Raw genomic sequence first — 21,627 nt, forward strand, 5'->3', positions numbered from 1 at the left:
TTTAGATACATCTAAGTAAGGTGCATCTAAAAAAGTAAAAAAATTTACTTAAAATTTTAAAAATATTCACTAAAAACAAAAAAAATGAAAAATAAAAAACTCAATTTTTAAAAAATTAAATTCAGAAAATTAAAATCAAACACACCGATAAAGTAGCGTTCCTTCTAGGGCCATTTCCCTAAATAAGCCAAAATACTAATCAATTCCCAAACTAAGCCTAGTTTTGAAAGAATTTCCAAAATAGGCTAAATCGTGGTTCACAACCACGATTTCAACATGTATGCGCCTGTCTCTCGTGAAATTTGGGAAGTCTTAAAATCGTGATTACAAAACGCGATTTTGATTAAGAAATCGCGGTTACAAAAGGCGCTTTTAATTAAAATTTTTTTCTTTTAAAATCGCTGTTCTGAACCACGTTTTTATCGAAAAAAAAAATTTCTTCTGAAATCGCTGTTCTAAACCACGATTTTTACCATTTTTTTTCTTTTGAAAGCGTGGTTGTGAACCACGCTTTCAATACACAAATGCAATAGCTGATAAAAAATAAAGTAAAGTGAACCAAGTGCTATTGGACCAACTGATACACAAGTGCTATTGGACCAACGTAAAGTGAACACTCATCAACATAAATTTCTAAAAATAAAAATAAATTTCTAAAAATTTACGCGACCTTAGTGTTTAGGGATAAAATTTATTTTTTTATTTTACTAAAATAAAAATAAATAAATTTTAAGAATTAAACCCTAAACCTTAAAATAAAAAAAATAAAATTTATCCCTAAATACTAAGGTAACGTTTATGTTTTTTGTTTATATTTATGAAAATTTTATAAACTGATTTTTATTTATTTTTAGAAAAACATAAATTACAAACGCGTTTGGCTTGAACAAATTGTTTAAAAAATATTAAGAACATAAAATAAAAAATATGTTTGTTCGAGCCTAAAATATTTATATTTATTTTTATTATTTATGATAATGGGATCACACATATTATAATTGAAAAAAAAATAATTTAAAATAATTTAATTTAAAAAAATAAAAATATAATTAAAAAATAATTGAAATAATTATTTTTATTTTTTCAATTATTTTTTTAAAAATTATTTTTTAATTATTTTTTAATTTTTTTTAAATTAAATTTTTTTCAATTATAATATGTGTGATCCCATTATCATAAATAATAAAAATAAATATAAATATTTTAGGCTCAAACAAACATATTTTTTTATTTTATGTTTTTAAAATTTTTTAAACATTTTGTTCAAACCAAACGTGTTTGTAATTTATGTTTTTCTAAAAATAAATACAAATTAGTTTATAAAATTTTCATAAATATAAACAAAAAACGTAAACGTTACCAAACGCTACCTTAGTATTTAGGGATAAATTTTATTTTTTTTATTTTAGGGTTTAGGGTTTAATTCTTAAAATTTATTTATTTTTATTTTAGTAAAATAAAAAAATAAAATTTATCCTAAATACTAAGGTAGCGTAAATTTTTAGAAATTTATTTTTATTTTTAGAAATTTATGTTGATGAGTGTTCACTTTACGTTGGTCCAATAACACTTGTGTATCAGTTGGTCCAATAGCACTTGGTTCACTTTACTTTATTTTTTATCAGCTATTGCATTTGTGTATTGAAAGTGTGGTTCACAACCACGCTTTCAGAAGAAAAAAAAAATTTGGTAAAAATCGTGGTTCAGAACATCAATTTTAAAAGAATTTTTTTTTTTCCGACAAAAGCGTGGTTCAGAATAGTGATTTTAGAAGAAAAAAATTTAATTAAAAACGCCTTTTGTAACCGCGATTTCTTAATCAAAATCGCGTTTTCTAACCACGATTTTAAGACTTCCCAATTTCAAGCGAGACAGGCGCATACATGTTGAAATCGTGATTGTGAACCACGATTTAGCCTATTTTGAAAATTCTTTCAAAATTAGGCTTAATTTGAGAATTGATTTAGTATTTTGGCTTATTTAGGGAAATGATCCTTCTTTCTATGAACATTTTTGTGCTTCGTATTCTGTGACAGTAAATTATTGTTGCATTATGTTTTGAATTTGATAAATTTTTAATTTCAATTACCTATTAAGGGGGATGCATTTATTATTTTAGTACTTTGAATTTGTGTAACTCTATAATAAAATGGTTTGATTTTTTTTAAAATTGTCATCTCAACTTGAGAGAGAATTTAGATTTGGTAAGTTCATTTTGGAATTGATTTTGATAATCTGAACCATTTATTTTTTTAGAATTTATTGAATAGAATATTCATATACAAATCAAGATGATTAGATAACAATATATTTATTTTTAAAAAATAAACAATAAATATAATTTCAAAAATAATGATATTTTTTTGTAATCACCGAGGTGAGTTTGAGAAAAGGTGGTAGGTTGCACGATGCACAGCAGATAAGTGTACTTTTTGACTTTTTACAAAAAATATGTAGAAAAGTAAAGAAATGATATGATCTAAAAAAGATAAAAAGATAAAAATTGTGTACTTACTAGTTCACCTTAAACAACCCTGCAAATATAGAAGTTGGACATAAAAAATATATGTGAACTGGTAAGATACTTTAGAAGCAGACTTAGGTTTTGTTTGAAAATATCTAATAAAATCATATTTTTTTAGATTTTTTTTTGTTTAGTGGTTCTTTAAAAAAATTGTGATAAATTTATTTATTTTTCAAATTTGCCTAATATAAAAAATTATAAAAAGTGAAAAATTTGATTAAAATAAAAAAAAAACAAAAAAGTCCAATATTTTTAGTATTTTTTTTCCCAGTTCCATGTAGTGTTGTAGAACTTAAAAGTAAAATTTTTTATTTATTACAAAAAATATAAGTAGTGTTGCCGAACTTAAAAGTGAAATTTTTTATTTTATTACGAAGAGTGATAAAAATTTAATATGAAAATATAAATTGTCAAATTTATTAGTAATTAAATGAAAAAATCCTGGCAATTCATAAGTTAAATTGTCAAATTTATTAGTAAATAATTCTATGATTAGTTTTTTTTTTTTTTTTTTGGTGCAATTGGCATACAAGAGTTGTCTGCTTTTGCAAAAATCGGGAAGAAACCCAAGTGAGAGAGAGAGAGAGAGAAAGAGGGGCAACGACGACACCGCAAACAACCTTTTTGCCGCTCTAAAACTCCCCAACACAACACAACACAACACAACACAACCCTCCTCGTTCCTTTGTCATCATCTGATACTTGAAATTGTACTGCATCTCTCCCAGTTGGGTTGTTGGGTGTGTATATTTATATAGTATTAGTGTTGTATTGTGCATAACACAATTCCAATTCCAAAGAGGGGTTTTTTGAGAAATGGGGCAGCCATCGGTGCCGCCTGCTCCTCCCCCGTTGGTCCCCACACCATCGCCATCACCGGCGCCGGCAGCAGGAGCAGCAGGATGCCAAGTAAGGTGCGCAGGTTGCCGTATGATTTTGAATGTGGGGCCGGGATTGACGGAGTTCGTATGCCCTACGTGTCAATTGCCTCAGATGCTGCCGCCGGAGCTGATGAGGGCTCCCTCACACCGAAGCGTTCCAGCACACGGCATTGATCCGACAAAGATCCAGCTTCCTTGCGCTCAATGTAAGGCCATCCTCAACGTTCCTCACGGTCTCTCTCGCTTCTCTTGCCCTCAGTGTGGTGTCGACCTCGCTGTTGATGTCTCCAAATTAAAGCATTTCTTCCCTCTCCCTCCTCCTCCTCCCCCTCCTCGTCAGCCTCCGCTTCCGCCTCCCCCTCCCGAGGAAGTCAACGAGGTTTTTCTTTTAATTTACTCTCTTTTTTTTTGTTTGCCTCAGTTTTCTCTGTCTACCTAGTTAGTTTTTTGATTAAAGTGCCCTTTTGCAAAACCCTAACTTTTTGACCTAAATTGAAATTGGTTTTTATTCAATGCTGCTGATGCTGGATAAACTTGGGTTTCCTTTTGTTCCGGCACTTTTTTACAATGCTATGCAATTTCAGTCTTGGTCACTGCTCACTGGTTTGCTCTGAATTGCCTTGCCCACTACATATTATTATATTGGCAAGTGGACAAGTATGCCAATTAGGGGGCAGGGGATGGGGGCGAACAAAACTGCAGTCGGTGTGGTACCTACTAGATCAATAATCAAGTAGTGTTCTTTGGTTCCTAAAGAAATCTCAACTTTAAACTGTGTTTTCTGATGGCAATAACAGCTCCCTGGCTTAAGATACATTGATTTACATTGATTTTGGATATTCTTAAAGGAAATCTATAGTTGATTTGAACCGTAGTGAGATTCTAGTCATTCATACAAAGAAAAATATTTTTAACCGCTTCTTACTTAGAATTGCTCACGAACTAGTATAGTTCACTACTTGCCTTGTAAAAACAAATAGTGTAGGAGTTTTGTATCAATTAAGCATATTTCATCTCTAGCCTTGGCATTTTTCATATTGATTATTTCTTGATATATGTGATGGAGTTGAGAGTCTTGAAACTTCTGTAAGAATTGGATTAGAAGAAATTAAATTGCCAATACTGTTTGGAAGTAGATTTTTAATTTTTTTTTTCTTTTCTCTTTAGTGGACTTCTTTAACTTTTCATTCATTATTTTTAAAATTTAGGGAATTTTAGTCTAAATGCCCCAAAAATTTAAATGAAAATGAAAACAATTCACTAAAAACTAAAAAAAAAACTAATTTATTTGAAAAAGTAATGGATTCCAACCCCCCCCCCCCCCCCATCTTCATTATTTTTTTCCCCAAGTTTTTAGGGACTTTTAGTCTAACTGATTAGACATGTTCATGATGTAGTTCAAATTCCAAATTGATTTTGTTATGTTAAATTTTTTTAATAAGAAGACAAACTTGTGCTACGAAAGAAAGTTGATAACAGCATACAAAGGTAGCAAGGGTGAATTGGGGACTCAGCTCACTTGGAAGGACTACCTAACTTTAATGGGTCTACCTTGGTACTCACTCGCCAAAAAGTTGAATCAATTCACTCTTAAACTTGGGGGACCAAATACTTAAGGAGCTTCATAATTCTCTCCCAATGTTGACTTGCAACTTAAACTCTTAGTTTACTTGTTATCCCACATTGTAGTCATGTATTATATAGATGGCTAATCTTGTTGCTGTGGTAGATTGGTCAAACTACCTAGGGTGACTTAATGCACGAGGTTCCTACTAAAGCAAGGTTTGTAGAGGGAAAAATGTATGCAATCTTACTCTTATTTTTGGAGAGTTGTAATAAGTCAAACAAATTGTTATAAATTTATTTTAGGCTGAGATTTGGTGGTGCATATTAGTTTTATATGACATATATAAATGTATATTTTTTATGAGATTAATTTTCGAATAATTGCTTGAGTAGAGGTTAAGAGAAGATTTGTTTCTTAGTTAAATGAAGGCTATGAAGCAATAATGAGATTTAATAAAGCTTTGTGGAGTGGAATATCATCTAGTTTAAAAGCTATTAACAAATACATTCAAATGAGGATGGCCAAAATAAAGATGTTGAGATGGAGCCAGGGCTAGACAAGTGAAGATATAGATAATAACGTTATATTCATGATATGTTGGAAGTGGCACTAATTGGAGGGAAAATGAGAGTAAAGCAATGTGGATGGTTTGGTGATGTACATGCATGGATAGACAAGAAAGAATAAAACTAGAAGAGACCATGTTCATGAGATGTCAGAAGTGGCTCATATTAGAGTTAAAATTAAATGAAAAGCAGCTTTGATGCTTTGTCTTGGTCAACATCTACCACACTAGTGTGGAAGAGAGACATGGTTCATTTTGATGGTTGTTGCCAGGCCTAGATCATAAAGTTGATATGAATTGATGTAGACATTGTTGAATATGCTTCTATTGAAATCATTTATTTATTTGTTCCATTAACAAATGAAAACATATGCTGTTGATAGTGAATACAAAAAAAAGGATGGGAAACTCGTTGAAGAGCCATAAAGCAATACAAGTAAAACTTCTAGATGATTTGGATGTGTAGTAAAACTTCTAGATGATAGGGCTATGTTAACTTGATTGTTCAATGTTTTAATATGTTACATTTATACAATACAAGTAAAAAATCATAGATATTTTGGACATGTAGCTGACCACAAATGGTTGGGATTCAATGCTTTTAAAAAGTACATTTATGCTATACTAGGGAAATTGGCTTGTGCAAGGTGTGAGCAAGTGCCCATTACAACACATAAATTTTATGAATTTGTTTTGCCAGATTTGAAATAAATTAGATAATTTGTTATATATTTTTGGTTGGTAATTTAATAATTTATTCATTTAAAATAATGATTACAAGGAGTCAAAGAATAAGCATAAGAGCTGAGAAATATAAGTTATTTAAAAGATTAAATTTTTTTAATCTATATATTAAAAAAAAGTGACAACTTGTTTGGTTTAGTTTTAAAAATTATTATTTTTTTAAATTTTTTGTTATTTGTGTTTTTTAATATTGATTTATTATTCTAGTCAAAAAAAAATTTACAACTTTTTTTTGGAAAACTGGTTTAGTTTTTTTTGGTCTGTAGTGTAGTTCTTTCAATTCTTTTGACAAATAGTTTACTTTTTATGTAGATTTAAATGGATGTAAATTTTTATATTTTTAAATGTCAAACATAAATGCGGCACAATTATATTGAGTTGGAAATTTTCCTATATATATTTTTTGATAAGTAACAAATTTTATTAAAAATGGAGTCAAGATAATGCAAAGAATACAAAAAGACAAACCCACAAAAGGGTCAAGGAACTAACTAATCAATTTATCCACAAAATCTACAAAAGCCAACACATTCGGGTCCACTGAAACAACTGTAACCCAACTATGTAATACAGTAAGTAGCCTACTTTCCAACCACGGAACCAAATGAGACACACCCTGGAAAATATGTCTATATTTTAAAATATCTATCTTACAAGTGCCAGAACTTTATTGGGTTTGACATGTGACATTCAAAAAAAAAAAAACAAAAAAAAAAAACATTTTCAAAGTTTAAAACACCCATTTCTTTTTAAATATTATTATTTGTATAGCTACATTTGTTACGTTAGAACTTATTGGTTACAAATTAAAAAAAAAAAAAACTTAAAACACCTATCTTAATATTTTTCTTTTGTAAATTTGTTTATCACAAGGATTCATAACAAAAACAGAATCATTAAATGGTTTTTAATGTAACTGTAATAGTTCATAAGCAAATCTTTTTTTAATGGTATACCATTTCATACTGTAACCACAATGGTTTGTAATTATCTCCACAAAAATTAACATCATTAAAAATTTGATATATATATATATTTTATTTTTTTTAAATTTTTTTACCATTTACCAAAACCACCATGATTCATAATTTTAAATGTTTATCCTACAATCACAATGATTTCTAATATAACTTGAATGGTTCATAACTAAGACTTTAGTTATGGTGTGCACCCTTTCATATTATAAGCACAATGATTTATATTTTTCTCTTCAAAAATTAACACCATAAAAAATTTGTAATTATTATTATAGTAAACATAACTAAAAGATAAAAAGAATAGAATGTTAATTTTAGCAAGGTCAAATTTATGATACTGCACTCGTTCACTCTTTATTTACATAATATAAATGAGAGAGGAAATGGGTAAAAGTGAAATAAAAATAGTTTTAGGAAGGTATTAGAAGAAAATATGCTTTTTGGAAGACAAGATGCTCTGAAGAATTTAATGCTAAGCAGAGGGAAATGTTGATACTTCTTCACTGTTACCCAAAGCATCATCATTACAATGCAAAAATGGCAAATGAAAATTAGAGAAGGCTTAAATGTGTAATTTCACGGAGGCCGAAAATTTAGTCCATCAAGCATTGGCTCTTTATATATAGGAATGAAAAAAGTTGGCCCTGATGTTGCTAAGTGTCTTATCATGTTTACATATATAAGAATGAGATTTGTATTTACTTCTCAGTTCGAATACGTTCTTAGTTTTTAGATTTTTAAAACTATTTAAACTATTTTGTTGCATGTTAAAAATGGATAAAACACTTTGGTTTCTTTTCCCATCTAAATTAGTTACATATTTGGTTTGTCTAAACTTTGATAAACAAGCTATTAAGTTTTTAGCTATCTTGTGATAATACTTCAAATTAGCTCATGCATAATGAATTTGCCCAAACCCCTTCTTTTGTCAGCTGGACCAGATTTTATTAGGCCTAGAGGCAAGAAGATTAAGTTTGAGCTGAACTTTGGTAAGCAACATCTTGATATGATATGGCCGAATACCATTTGAAATTTAGAATAGGTTGATAATTGCTGAATTGATTAAATTACAAATGTATATAGGTTCGACGTGATTAATTTCAGATTCAGTGGCCATGTTTTCAGTGGGTGGGTAAGCTTAAATGAGGTGTATTTGTGGTAGCGGGATAAAACTATAAATAATTCAAGGCATACATATTGTAACGTAATTATCAAATAAGTCTAAAGAATATCATTCTCCTTAACCAATTAAATACATATCTACATTGAACATTTTATTTGGGTGCTTGGGTACAATGATAAAACATATTTATGGGAATTTGCAAAATGACATGATTGAACTCCTCCATTAACTGATAAATGATGAATGGTTCTAAGACAGTTGTGAGAACTTCAGTATGGCTATGTAATATCATGGAGAGAAGGAAAAAAGGAAAATTTGGAATTTCATATGAAACATGTTTAGGGCATCAATGATTGAGGTTTTTGAATAATTTTAAGCCTTTATTTGCATTTATTAAGTGGAGATTGCACTTAAGAAGATGAAATCAAATAAGGCTTTAGGACCCGATGATATTCCTATTGAAACTTGGAAGTGTTTGGGTAATAGAAAAGTATAGAGAAAAGAAAAGAGACATTCATACGGTGTTATCTACCTTGAGAAAGCATATGATAGAGTGTCCCGGGATATAATATGGTGGGTGTTAGAGAAGAAAGGGGTGACAAAAGGTTACATTGATGTGATTAGGGACATGTATGAAGGGGTGATGACCACTATTAGATCGTCTGCTGGAGAGACAAATGAATCTCCTATCACTGTAGGATTATACCAAGGATCTACCTTAAGTTCTTATCTTTTTGTTTTAGTTATGGATGAGTTAACGAGAAATATTCAGGATGACGTGCAATAGTGTATGCTTTTTGCAGACAATATTGTGCTAGTGGATAAGACAGAGAATGAGTAAACACAAAGTTAGAGATTTAGAAAAAAGCTCTTGAATCTAAAGGATTCCGGATAAGCAGAACTAAGACAGAGTACATAGAATGTAAATTTAGTAACAGTACCAATGAAAGCAGAGGAAAAGTGAAGGTTGAGGATTAAGAACAGCTTAAGAGTGAACATTTTCGTTATTTAGGGTCGATTATCACAACAGCGGGAGAGATTGATGCGGATGTGGCCTATAGGATTAAGGCAGGATGGTGTAAGTGGAAAAGTGCGTCTGGGGTACTGTGCGATAAACGAATATCCATTAGACTAAAAGTTAAATTCTATAGAACGGTTATTAGATTAGCGATGTTGTATGGGACGGAGTGTTGGACAACCAAGAAACAACATGTAGATAAGATGAGTGTGGTTGAGATGAGGATGCTCAAGTGGATGTGTGGCAAGACTAGACAAGACAGGATAAAATTAGGAATGAGTGTATTCGGGAATGGGTAGGAGTAGCACTGATAGAAGATAAGTTGAGACACATTCAACGGAGACCAATAGAGGCAGTAGTGAAGAGTTGCGATACTTTAACGGTAGATGAGAGTGTTAGGGGACGGGGTAGGCCTAGATTAACGTTGGCTAGTGTTGTAAATAGATATATGGATCTACTTAATTTGACTAACGAAATGACCTTTGATGGGGCTGCGTGGAGAAGAAGGATTCATGTAACCGATCCCATTTGATAGGACTTAAGGCTTGGTTTGGTTTGGTGTTAGACATATTTATATTATTATAGTAGGTGTTAGTATTTAGGGGTATTATGATAAATTTAATAATTACTGGATATGATTAGTAGTCATAGTCTTCCGGGTCATCTTGTGGGTCAAATAATGTTATTTGAATTTTATTTAGAATCAAGTTAGTCTAAAATATTAGTAGTTGCCAAATATTCTTAGTTTTAAATTAGAGTCATAGTCCTTAAAGAAGTGGGAAAGTTTGTAGCCTATAAATATGTCTAATCTCAATGATTCAGAAGAGTTGATATTATGAGGATTTGGAATTGTGTTTGTGTAATTGGCCTAACTCTTAAGAGGGTGATGCACCTCTTTTTCCGTCTTCTTACACTTCTTTTTCTTCTTATGTGGGCACATAACAAAGTCACTATTTTCGGATTACTATTCACAGCCCTCAAAAAGTGCACTTTTCAGCCCTGAAACCCTATCCGATCACCCCCAAATCAACCCTAATCCCTTTTTCTACCTATTAACCTTCATTTGACCATTAGAACCCTAAATTACTCACTGTTTCGGCCGTCAAATAACCTCCTTTCTGAAAATCCAACAAGCTGTCCTACATCATCTACATTAAAAAAAAATTGATGATGCTTTAAGTTCCAATAGATATCAAATAAATCTGAATGACAGTGTTTCTTCTTGCATGTCTTTTGCTTATCAATAGGGGGTCTTTTTTCTTTTTTTTTCCTCCCCCCTGACCCTTGAGAGACTACCTTTTTTTGGTCTTAGTGATGTATAATTTATCAGAAGGATGGTCTTAAATATTCATATTTGCAATTGATTTCATCTTTTGGTGCTTTGAAATTTGTGAATATTATTAGCTTTCAATTTTTACATAGTGGAAGTTCCTATGAACATGAATTTATTTTACTTGTCACATTAAAACTTTTAGGTAGCCATTGAAGTGGAACGAGAAGAAGATGAAGGTGGAATGGTGGGAGAAACATTTACAGACTATGTGAGTTTTTCTTTTTGGTGAAGCGAAGTTTTATTTTGGCTAATACTGCTTTCTGTTGAGTTATCTGTGTTGACTAATGGAAACTAGTATTGCAGATGAGAGTTTTATTTTTGTTATTTATCTATTTTTATGCAGCGCCCTCCCAAACTATCTATTGGTGCTCCACATCCAGATCCTATAGTGGAGACATCTTCCTTATCTGCAGTTCAGCCACCTGAACCCACATATGATCTTAAAATCAAGGATGAACTAGAAAGTTCAAATGCATTGTCATGCTTGCAGATTGAGACATTGGTTTATGCTTGTCAGGTTGTTTTAAGACTCAACTTGTGATTTCTTGTCCCGAACATATTAATCACTTGCAATATAATTTCGTTTCTGTGACAGAGACACCTTCAGCACCTTCAGAATGGTGCTAGGGCTGGATTTTTCGTTGGAGATGGAGCTGGTGTGGGCAAAGGACGAACAATTGCAGGGTTAATCTGGGAGAATTTTCACAATGGGAGGAGGAAAGCATTGTAAGAATTTGGTTGCTGCAATGTTTGTATGCAAACAAAAAATATTTTTTTCAAAATTTTTTAATGGTTGTGTACTTCTTGTAATATTGCTACGTTAAGGTCTGATAACTACATTATCTGCCAGGCAGGATTTGTTCTTAGCTCCTGTTTTGTAATCCTTTTCTTTCCCGTCAAATGATCTTACACAGGTGGATTTCTGTTGGTTCAGACTTGAAGTTCGATGCTAGAAGGGACTTGGATGATGCTGGTGCAATGTGTATTGAAGGTACACGTTTAAATTTCTGTAGTTTGAGGAGTACCATCGTATATGCCCTTCATCTCATGAATATAACTTATTTATGTCTCAAACAAGGGCATTTGCTCTTTTCTTTGCTCGTCGTGTTTCACCTCAAAGGTTTCTATTTGTCTTATTTTTTCAACGAAAAAGTGGGTTCTTGAATCTGCTTTTGTAGATTAAGCTTTGTGGTAGTTCAAGTAATGAAGGAAGAGATGGCTGGAAAACAAAGTTTAATGGGTGTACATACATGAATAGAAAGGGGGCAAGGGGAGAAAAAAAAGAAGAAGATGACTCTAAATAGATATAGAATTGGGTCAGTGCGATGTATGTGTGTGAGCCTCTCAGGTTCACCTTTTGGTTGTCAAATTATAGGACTTGAAGGAATTACTTCAAGCACATGCTATTAATGTTGTTTCATGCTTGAGATATAGGGTTTCTCGGATGCTCATCTAACTGTTGTTTAGTCAATGAGTTGTTCATATTTTGTTCTGCTGATTCTAGGTGGTTTAGGATTGAAAGCTTCATTGAGTTGAGTTATTATTAATTTTGTTTGCAGTGCATGCTTTGAACAAGCTGCCTTATTCTAAGCTTGACTCAAAATCTGTTGGGGTTAGGGAGGGAGTTGTTTTTTTGACATATAGCAGCCTTATAGCATCTTCAGAGAAAGGTCGTTCTCGTTTGCAACAGCTTGTGCAGTGGTGTGGCCCAGAATATGATGGCCTTCTTATATTTGATGAGGTACTAGAAATGAATTGACATAACTTGTTTTGTGCAATTGTGGTTTCATTATCTTTAACTGAAACTATGGTGTAATCAATGCAATAACTGTTACCAGTTGCAATGTCTTCTCTACGTTTCATTGCTAAGTCAATGGCTTTATTGTAGTGCCACAAAGCCAAAAATTTGGTACCTGAAGCTGGAGGGCAACCGACACGAACAGGTGAAGCTGTTCTTGAGATTCAGGTTTGTTCTTTAGACTGAATCTTCGAAACACATGTTCCTACTGTTTTTTTCCTTATCTTATTTGTTTGATGCGTGAGATGTGTTCTTTGAATTTTGCCTCTCATTATTTAGTAGCACAAGGTTTTGGCTAAATCAACCTTACTATGCCATTCTTTCACTCTGTTTCTTCCTCATCCTTCTCTCACCCACCTCCTCTTCTTATTCTATTGGCTTGCAGAAGATCACATAAGAGCACAGGTTTTGTTCAACTTTTGCTTTTTGTTCATTTTTATACCTAATAACTAATTGTCTTTCCACATCATCCATAACCGGTAGTCTTGTATCACTTATATGATTTTGATTAATTGAGTGAAAACTGAGGACTTTGGTTAGGCTGTTGCTAATGTCAGCATTATTAGCTACTATATTTTTTGGCACTCTGTACCTGCTGGTTTGGTTCTTCCTTCTAAGTCAAATTTGATTGCCTTTTTATGCGTATTTGATTTTCTTGTGAGGTCAGTTCTGATTTGACTTTTCTGAAATGGTTTCCAAGCTGCTGTTGCAGCCAGTGGGGCACTTTGCTGGTGTCTAAGTAGCACAGACACGGACACGTGGCACGACACTAACATACTTATACGTCAATTTTCAAAAAAATGCAAGCCACGATACACTTCAGACACGTTAAAAATTATATTTTTATAAATTAATTATATGTGGAAGATATGAATAGTTTATTCAAAGGTAATGAGAAAACAACATATCACTAACTAAAATTAAAATGCCATATATTCCATAACTTAAAAATCAAATTATCATTCACGTAATAACTACAATGTAAAGAATGCAAAAAAAAAAAAAAAAAAAACGTAGAATATAGAAATACACACAATGTGTCATGTTGTAAATGTTTCAAAACATATTTCGACTGAATAAGTTGCATTCCAAAGAATACAAAATATTGTTATTACGAAGAGATTCATCACATAAGTCGTGTTCGGAGGGTTCAAGAAGTATTGCCTAAGTGTCCAATATTATGAATTTACATCTTTAATTAAGACACGTTGAAAAACACTTTTTAGGAGTGTCTGCCATGTGTCGTGTTTGATGCGGGTGTCTGACACACCACGCCTCCTCTATAGAAGTGTCTGTGCTTCTTAGGCTGGTGTTTTCCTGTCATTGTGCTGGTTTCTAGGATATTGAAGTCCACAAAGTTCCTGTTATAAGATTACCCCTTCCCTATTAGGTGGTTCTGCTGGTAACTATGCTGATTTGTTGTATTGTTAACAATGGTCCTTGTTGAGAAATTTAACATCTCTGTCTATCCTGCTATGTAGTTTTCTCGCTTCTTGGTTGATTAATTGTTTTGTTACATACTCAGAGTTGCTATTCTGCTTCTCTTGTTGCATGCCCCTTCTTTTTGCTGATTTTATAGAACTCTCTTGCAAGTGTGTACGTGCATGCATGGACATGCAGACGAATGCATGCTTGCTCATGGACATTTACAACTTTAAGGCCAAACGTTTCTTCTCTTCGTATTATTTCAATGAACTAATGTTGCAATTTTCAGTTGCAGAATGACCTGCATGGGTTTATTGTCCATTTCCTAATTGTTATTTCAAAAATTTTACATAACAGGCTCGACTTCCTGAAGCTCGTGTTATTTATTGTTCAGCAACTGGTGCTTCAGAACCACGCAATATGGGTTATATGGTTCGGCTTGGTCTTTGGGGGTCTGGAACAAGTTTCTCTAATTTTCGTGAATTTTTAGGTTTGATTCTTGTTGCCTGGAACTAATTTGTGTGCGTGTGTGTGTGTGCGTGTGTGTGTGTGTGTGTGTGTTTGGGGGGGGAGGTTTACTAATATGGGTCTGGATCTCTCAGGAACATTTTGTCCTTAAAATTGATTTCTGGACGTTGGTCAATCTTGTAATTTCTTAGAAACATAGTAAATGTTGCATTCAAGATCATAAGCACAGTTGTTAAAATGTTTAGGCGAACTTGGGTGATGGTAACCAGCTAAATAAATATGAAAGTTTATTAGTCATTTTATAGTCTTGTTATTTTAGTTAAATTGTTAATTATAGTGTTATTTTAATAAATTAAGATTGTACAATTTAAGAAACATGTGATGGGTACTTAGTGAAGTTTTAATATTTAATTTTGTGGTTTTTGTTCAAAAGGTGGATCACATACATATAAAAGTGGTGTTGCAAACATTGATTCAAATATCATAAACGACATAATAAGAAAATCATGTTTTTGAGCATGAAATATGGAAATTGATTGCCAATTGTGGTAAAATACTAGTCACTAAAATTTTATCATTATAATATATATATATATATATATATCCATTCAGCCTAACCAAAAAAAAGGAAAACAAAAATTGTGCTTGATAAGGGTGAAGAAAGGGTGAGCATGCGCACCTAAACATGGCTAATGTACATGTTCAGATGCCAATAGACATTGCTAGTATACATGTTGACATGGTAAAACAAGAATATCATATATTGGAAATGCTAATATGCATGTTCAGATGTCTGTGTTAAATCTTTGAGTAAAGCCCTTATTTAGTCAACATTTGTAACCATTGTAGTAACTTCTACTTTTCTTTTGGAATTGTAACGATGGTGGTAACTGTTAGTATTTTTTTGTGGAAAATATGGTAGTAATGAATATAGATCCTGTGGCTTGTGAATCTTTCTGTTTTAATAAACTATTTTGCACACATCAACTATTTTGGAAAATATGGTAGTATTGAATTAAGACACGTTTGTGAATCTTTCCTTTGTAGTTGTTGCCACATCAACTGCATACTTTAAATACACACTTGACAACATCTGTTGGGGTATTGAATAGAAATTTTTATGTTTGGGTACACAGTTTATGCACTTTATTTTCTTATTTTGTTCTCACTTATGAAAGGAATCATGCTCTCTCTCTCTCTCTCTCTCTCTCTCTCTCTCTCTATGCAGGTGCACTAGAAAAAGGAGGTGTTGGAGCACTAGAACTTGTAGCCATGGACATGAAAGCAAGGTCGTGAGGGTATATTTGTCATATGGAATGGTTTGTATTTAGATTACTTAATTAATCTAAACAGTATTGTCACCTTTCAGGGGAATGTATGTATGTCGGACACTTAGCTATAAAGGGGTGGAGTTTGAAGTTGTTGAAGCACCATTAGATGCCAAAATGATGGTATGAAGCACACTTTGTCTGTTCTACAATTTGAGAAGTAGAATTTGACTATCAAGTTTAGCATTCCACTTGCAACCAGTTTATCATCGTGTCAATTGTTGTGTGTGTGTGTGAATATGTATATTTTTTTTATCAGTGCGTAGAAATTTTTTTATTTAGTTTTCTTGTTGAAGGAGGCTTGTGGTTCGGCTTATTTTTCAATGTCAGTTGAAACATATGGAATGTCGGTTGGTTGACGAATGGAAATGTCGATTTTCTTCCTACTGGGGCTATTGTATTATATTGTTGTGTCTTTGAATTGTTTCTACCTATTAATTAAGGAGAAAGCTTTAACAGTAACAATATGCATAGCTGTTGTTGGTTAGGAGACAAATTAACTTAGTGGAATTTTCTCAGTTGGACAAGGATATTGGCTCTGTTTTATTCTAAGCAATCAGCAATTATCAACCAATGGCTGTAGCAGGAAGCAGATTATGCCTTGTCAGTAAAGATTAATCCACTCTTGTAGTTTGGAGGTTTCTGTTATGTCATCTGTTTGACATGTGATCCAATACCACAACTAAGAAGTTTTTCTGTCAAGTAGTTTTACTTGTCAGAATTATAAACAATAAAATTCAAAATTGATTTGTTGTGGACGCTAAACTTTAGTAAAGTTTCTTTAATGATTTAATATACATGCCTAGATTTTCTTCAAAATTTGTTTAGTTTTCAACACACATTGCATTGTTCTCAGGAGATGTATAAAAAAGCTGCAGAATTTTGGGCAGAGTTGCGTGTGGAGTTGCTATCAGCCAGTGCATATCTTTCTAATGAGAAGCCTAATTCTAGTCAGTTGTGGCGATTATACTGGGCAAACCATCAGGTTCAAGTTTTCAAGATTGTACTAGTATAGTGATTAAATGTTTGGAAACTGTGTCCAAAATTTGCATTTTTGTGTTTTGTCTTATCTGTTATTTATTTTGTTTTCTTTTTGTTGCTTTGCATGCTCTTGTAGCGTTTTTTTAGACACATGTGTATGTCAGCTAAGGTGCCTGCCGTTGTGAGACTTGCTAATCAAGCATTGATGGAAAATAAGTGTGTGGTTGTTGGCCTTCAGAGTACTGGAGAGGCACGGACTGAGGAAGCCGTGACAAAATATGTGAGTATTTTTTTTCTCCTTCCCTGCAATTAGGGTATGTAAATTTTTTTGGGGGTTAAATGTTATGGAAATATGTTTTTATCTAGATTTAGGTATTTATTTTGCTTTATGTTCTTGTTGATTCCATTTTTTTCTTTTTCAATAATTAGTCTCTGTGTTCCATAGGGTCTTGAACTCGATGATTTTGTTTCGGGGCCTCGTGAACTTTTGCTAAAATTTGTTGAAGAAAATTATCCCTTGCCTGAAAAGCCTGAATCACTTCCAGGTTTATATATGGTCTATATACTGGGTTGCCTTTGGTTAATTCTTTTTCCTGATGCAAATAAGATTCATTATCTAGCTGTGTTATAGGAGAGGAAAGTGTGAAGGAGCTTCAACGAAAGAGGCACTTAGCAACACCTGGTGTTTCATTTAAAGGAAGAGTGAGGAAAGTTGCAAAATGGAGAGCTGCAAGTGATGCTGAAAGTGAGGAAGAATCTGAAAGTAAGTTTCTTTGAAGTGGAAGTTATGTTCCCTGCATTTGCCTGTTGATAACTTCATCTGTCATGCTATGAAGGTTTTATACATTATTTCTTTCATTTTCATCTTAGTATTTGTACATCATTGTAAACTTCCGTCATACTATCATGGCTTTGTAAATGACAGCCCTTTCATTTTCATCGTGACTTTTCGTACATCATTATTGTTAGATAGTGGTAACATCTTATTGTTAGATCACTGTTGTAGGTATTGGGTATTAAATGTGGTTGGTTGTGGACCTCTGGGAAGATGGCGGGTACTTCAATGGCTACATATTGCTGGAGATTGCGGAGGAGTATACCAAGGCAACCTTAGAGATAGAGAGGGTGACAATGTATGACCTTGAACACTTAGCAATGGGGTTGCTAGGCATAAGATACATGTGTTGTTATGTTGTGGTGCTCTTGTTATGTTATGTTGTGTAGTTGCATGCAGGATACCCTTATATAAGTTCTAGGAGTATTCGAGTCCAAGCTACCTGTGGACAGGTGGTGAGCTCTCCTTAGCTAGATAGGTTGGTGATATTAGCCCTATTACTATGTCTTATGTTTAGACCTTGGGAAGGTTGGATCATAGGAGCTGCAAAGGCTTGTGTGATATCTTGGGAGGTGTATCATGGGAGGTAATAGGCGTGAGTGTAAGGTTAACGTCCCCTCTCTCTTTAAGCCTTTTCAAGGTGGAGTTGTTTTCCTAGGGGAGATTGTCAGGCAACCTTGATGAACCCCTGATCCTAGCTTCCAATCCACAATCCTTTGATCTCGAGTGGTGGATGCCTAGGCCGTGCTCCTAGCTTAGGCTGCTAACTGATTACTATAATAGTTGTGAGCAGAGTGATCTCTACTTAGGGAGTGAGTGCATAGTGGAGACATAGGCGAGCCGGGTGTCATGGTTGCCTTGCAAGGTCAACTCCGTGTCGTTTTGCATGTGGTGGTATGACAATTTTAGTGCTTAAGAGTGGCCCTTGGAAATGCCTAGGTGATGGGCATCGAGATTCCAATTCGGTGATTCGGTGCCTCAACGTGGCCCCAAGGTTGGCCCCAAGCAGCTTGTGGTGGACATGCCACCATGCAGCCAACAGCATGCCCAAGCAACCAAGGCCCTAGCTCAGGTCGCAGCCCAGGCCGTGGCTCAGGCCGCCTACCAACCTTGTCTCCTACAGCCCAGGTCGGGGCTTAGGCCGTGGCCCAACAACAGTAACTAACAATGCAGAGTTTTGGCGCATTGTTTGAGCATCCAAATGAAGGAGTTTTGGGCTGAATTTTTTACTGGACTTTGGTCTCGGGTGAGTGTTTTCCTGACCAAGTTTCGTGATTTTTCTCAATTTGAGAAATTTTTGAAAATTCATTATGACTCCTCAAGCATAAGCTATATTTGTTCTTGCTACTTTGTCAAAGGCTTTAAAAGCACATATAAGGGGGTATGGTGTGCTTCCCACTTGCCTTCTCGCCTAAATTAGGCTTTAAGTGAGCAACCTTAAGACAACTCTAGGGTGGGCTCTAGGCATCCAGAGGGGTGTCTAGAGTCTCCATGCGGGTTTGGGAGCCCCATGGATGGTGCAAAACTGTAAGCATTGTGCGTGCCTGCGCAAGGTTTAATGCGTCGTTTTCATTATGCCCCCACGCTATGGCATCTTGGGACTCGTTTTAGACTGAATGGGCTATCGAGGCACCACCAAAGGCCTCATGTGACAACTCAAGTGCTTGGTTTGGGTTCGACCTTGCACGTGGGGATCCCGTGGCTTAAGCTAAGCGGTTGGAAGGCAACACCGCATATGTGAGCTATCGAATGAAAGCATCAAGCTATGCATTGACGAAATCCATTGAGGGATGACATTATGCTACAAACGAGCTACGGATTGAGACGTTGCCTTACTCGAGCAACACGTTGGTGCAACGCTAAGGTGCGCATTGGCCTTAGGTAGAATCTAACACACGTGTTGGCACGAGGCCTATGTCATGGGTAAGTTATTGACCCTTGGTGTCTTGTGGGCTTTGCATGACCATGTGGCTATCGATATGCATCGATTGAGACATGCTTGACCTTGTGACACTTCGAGATGCTGTCAAAGACCCAACCCAACACGCTATGTTGGCTTGTCAACTAAGTTGAGGGTCTTCGCTAGCACATTGTTGTGCGGCTAGGCACCTTGATGACATGAACTTAAGTTAGGTGAGCATCTTGCTTGAGATAAGCTTGGCGCTATGAAGCAACTTATGTCGTGCTTGGTGCACTTGAGGCGTTAGGCCTACTTGTGGCATCCGGGTGAAGACGGAGCTTCCTATGGGAGTTGTTCTGCTTGACAAAATATTGGGCTTAATTGTTCAAATGGGTGAGATCATCAACACTCAATTTGTCACTGAGCTATGGCGGGCTTAAACTTGGTGGAGTTTGAGTGCCACATGAGCGAAAAATTGTTTCGTTGCGCCTCTAAATGAGCTGGCCCTTGACACCGGGCCAAGCCATGTTGTAACTTGTAGCTGAGCAAAAGTGACTGAGCGAAAGTGGTCAATGGTCACTCCTGAGCATTCCTATGAGAATGAGGTATGAAGGACCATGGTGAGCAGAAACTTTAGGTGAGTTGTGGTGCTCCGTAACTGTGGTGCTACCGAGCGAGTTACTGCTGAGCGACGAGCCTGGCTATACCATGTATGCTGCGAGCCATCCATCAAGCTCTTCAAACTTTGGCTCATTCACTTTGGAGCCCTTGCTTGCTAGGCTAGCAACCACGCTAATGAGCTGAGTATCCATACTTGGTGTGCATGTCTCCGCTTAGGCTAGGTATACAACCCTAATTAATCCTGAGAGGACGTCATGGTGCCTCAGGGGTGATGTAGAATGGCTATTAAGAAATCCGTTCCATTATCTAATTGATTGTAAAACCAGAGTATATGGAGAATTGTTCTAAAAGAAAAGATCAAAATGTTTCAAGAAGAACACAAGGGCCACTGCCTTAATCTCACAAAAACAACCACAACCTTATACTCAATTTCAACTAGTCAAAGCTAGCTATTACAAAGTGAGGGCCTAATATTTACAAGTTAAAACCCTAATTCAAAATAGAAAATTAAACTTCCACAGATAAGAAACTAAATATTAATATGATCATCATAGCTAAGTTATATTAAAATACTATAATCAAAAATAAAAAAAATTGAGGACATAAAATTATACAATTGTAAATAAAAGTGCCATGCCAAGTTGATGCCCGTATGTTCCATATCATTCTCCTTGACTGGAAATAAGAACTTATCCTTGAGTTCTTGTTGAAATATTGAACTCATCCATCCCAACAAATCAAGTACTTTGAATAGGCAGTTGTTTGATCTTTTTCTCATTCCAACTAATATTTGTGGTCAGGTTGTTGATGAGGTTCCAAACAACGCTTGTACACGTAAATAAAATCTTAATAACGATAAAATCAATCATGCCCAACTTGATCAAAGAAGAATTGTTTGATAGCATGTCAATAGAAAGCTCCTTTTTTGAAAAAACTGTGTTGTGCAGGGGAGTCACTTGACTTCAAGTACTTCTTGGACTTCTGAAATTTATGAATTTTTTGCCAAAATAAGATCACTTTCCTTAGATGTTGGAATGACTTGGTCAACAATTTCGACATGATTGTCACAAGCACTATGAGAAATTTTTGAAGTATCTTCTAAAAAGTGAGCCAACAATTTATCCAAAGTTACTTGCATTTGATGCATTTGCTCAATCATTTGGTGACACCGATCTATCATTTACTGACAGCATTGATTTATGTTTTGTTGGTCTTGATGTATGCCACCAAATGTTGAGTTGTGTTGGTCAATATAGCTAAAGGAGTGGCAGAGGTTTTTTCTTTGGGGAAGGTGGGTAGGTGGGCCTAAATTGGTTTGGGTTGAAGGTGGACTGTTTTGGGTGTTGGGTTAATAAGGTGTGGGCCAAATATGTGGGCTAGTTTAAAGGGTTGTTGGGTTGGGCTTAAAGTGTGAGTGGCAGTGTTGTTTGGGTTGGGAAAAGGGGGTGGGCTAGATTGGGTTAAATTTTAAAGGTTAACAGCTGGTCTTTTCTTTTCTTTTCTTTTTTGGCTTGGGCTTGGGCTTAATGGGTTAAGGAA

General features: G+C 34.6%; 1 protein-coding gene across 2 annotated transcripts in view; it reads left to right on the forward strand.

Annotated features, from left to right (window-relative positions):
• Positions 1-2,892: 2,892 nt before the first annotated feature.
• Positions 2,893-21,627, forward strand: part of EMB1135 (RING/FYVE/PHD zinc finger superfamily protein) — a 39,800-nt gene continuing 21,065 nt past the window's right edge. For both annotated transcript variants that reach the window (XM_082880379.1, XM_082880380.1), the window contains exons 1-14: positions 2,893-3,784; positions 10,875-10,940; positions 11,076-11,249; positions 11,328-11,458; positions 11,647-11,723; positions 12,292-12,473; positions 12,621-12,698; positions 14,313-14,445; positions 15,652-15,712; positions 15,793-15,874; positions 16,608-16,736; positions 16,869-17,012; positions 17,178-17,277; positions 17,364-17,495. In XM_082880379.1, the coding sequence (XP_082736505.1) occupies positions 3,341-3,784; positions 10,875-10,940; positions 11,076-11,249; positions 11,328-11,458; positions 11,647-11,723; positions 12,292-12,473; positions 12,621-12,698; positions 14,313-14,445; positions 15,652-15,712; positions 15,793-15,874; positions 16,608-16,736; positions 16,869-17,012; positions 17,178-17,277; positions 17,364-17,495 (1,933 nt within the window). In that variant the 5' untranslated portion in view covers positions 2,893-3,340. The remainder of the gene's footprint in view (positions 3,785-10,874; positions 10,941-11,075; positions 11,250-11,327; positions 11,459-11,646; positions 11,724-12,291; positions 12,474-12,620; positions 12,699-14,312; positions 14,446-15,651; positions 15,713-15,792; positions 15,875-16,607; positions 16,737-16,868; positions 17,013-17,177; positions 17,278-17,363; positions 17,496-21,627) is intronic.

Source organism: Camellia sinensis, chromosome 7, assembly GCF_055761805.1.
Source record: "Camellia sinensis isolate YWXY chromosome 7, ASM5576180v1, whole genome shotgun sequence".
NCBI classification, from domain to species: domain Eukaryota; kingdom Viridiplantae; phylum Streptophyta; class Magnoliopsida; order Ericales; family Theaceae; genus Camellia; species Camellia sinensis.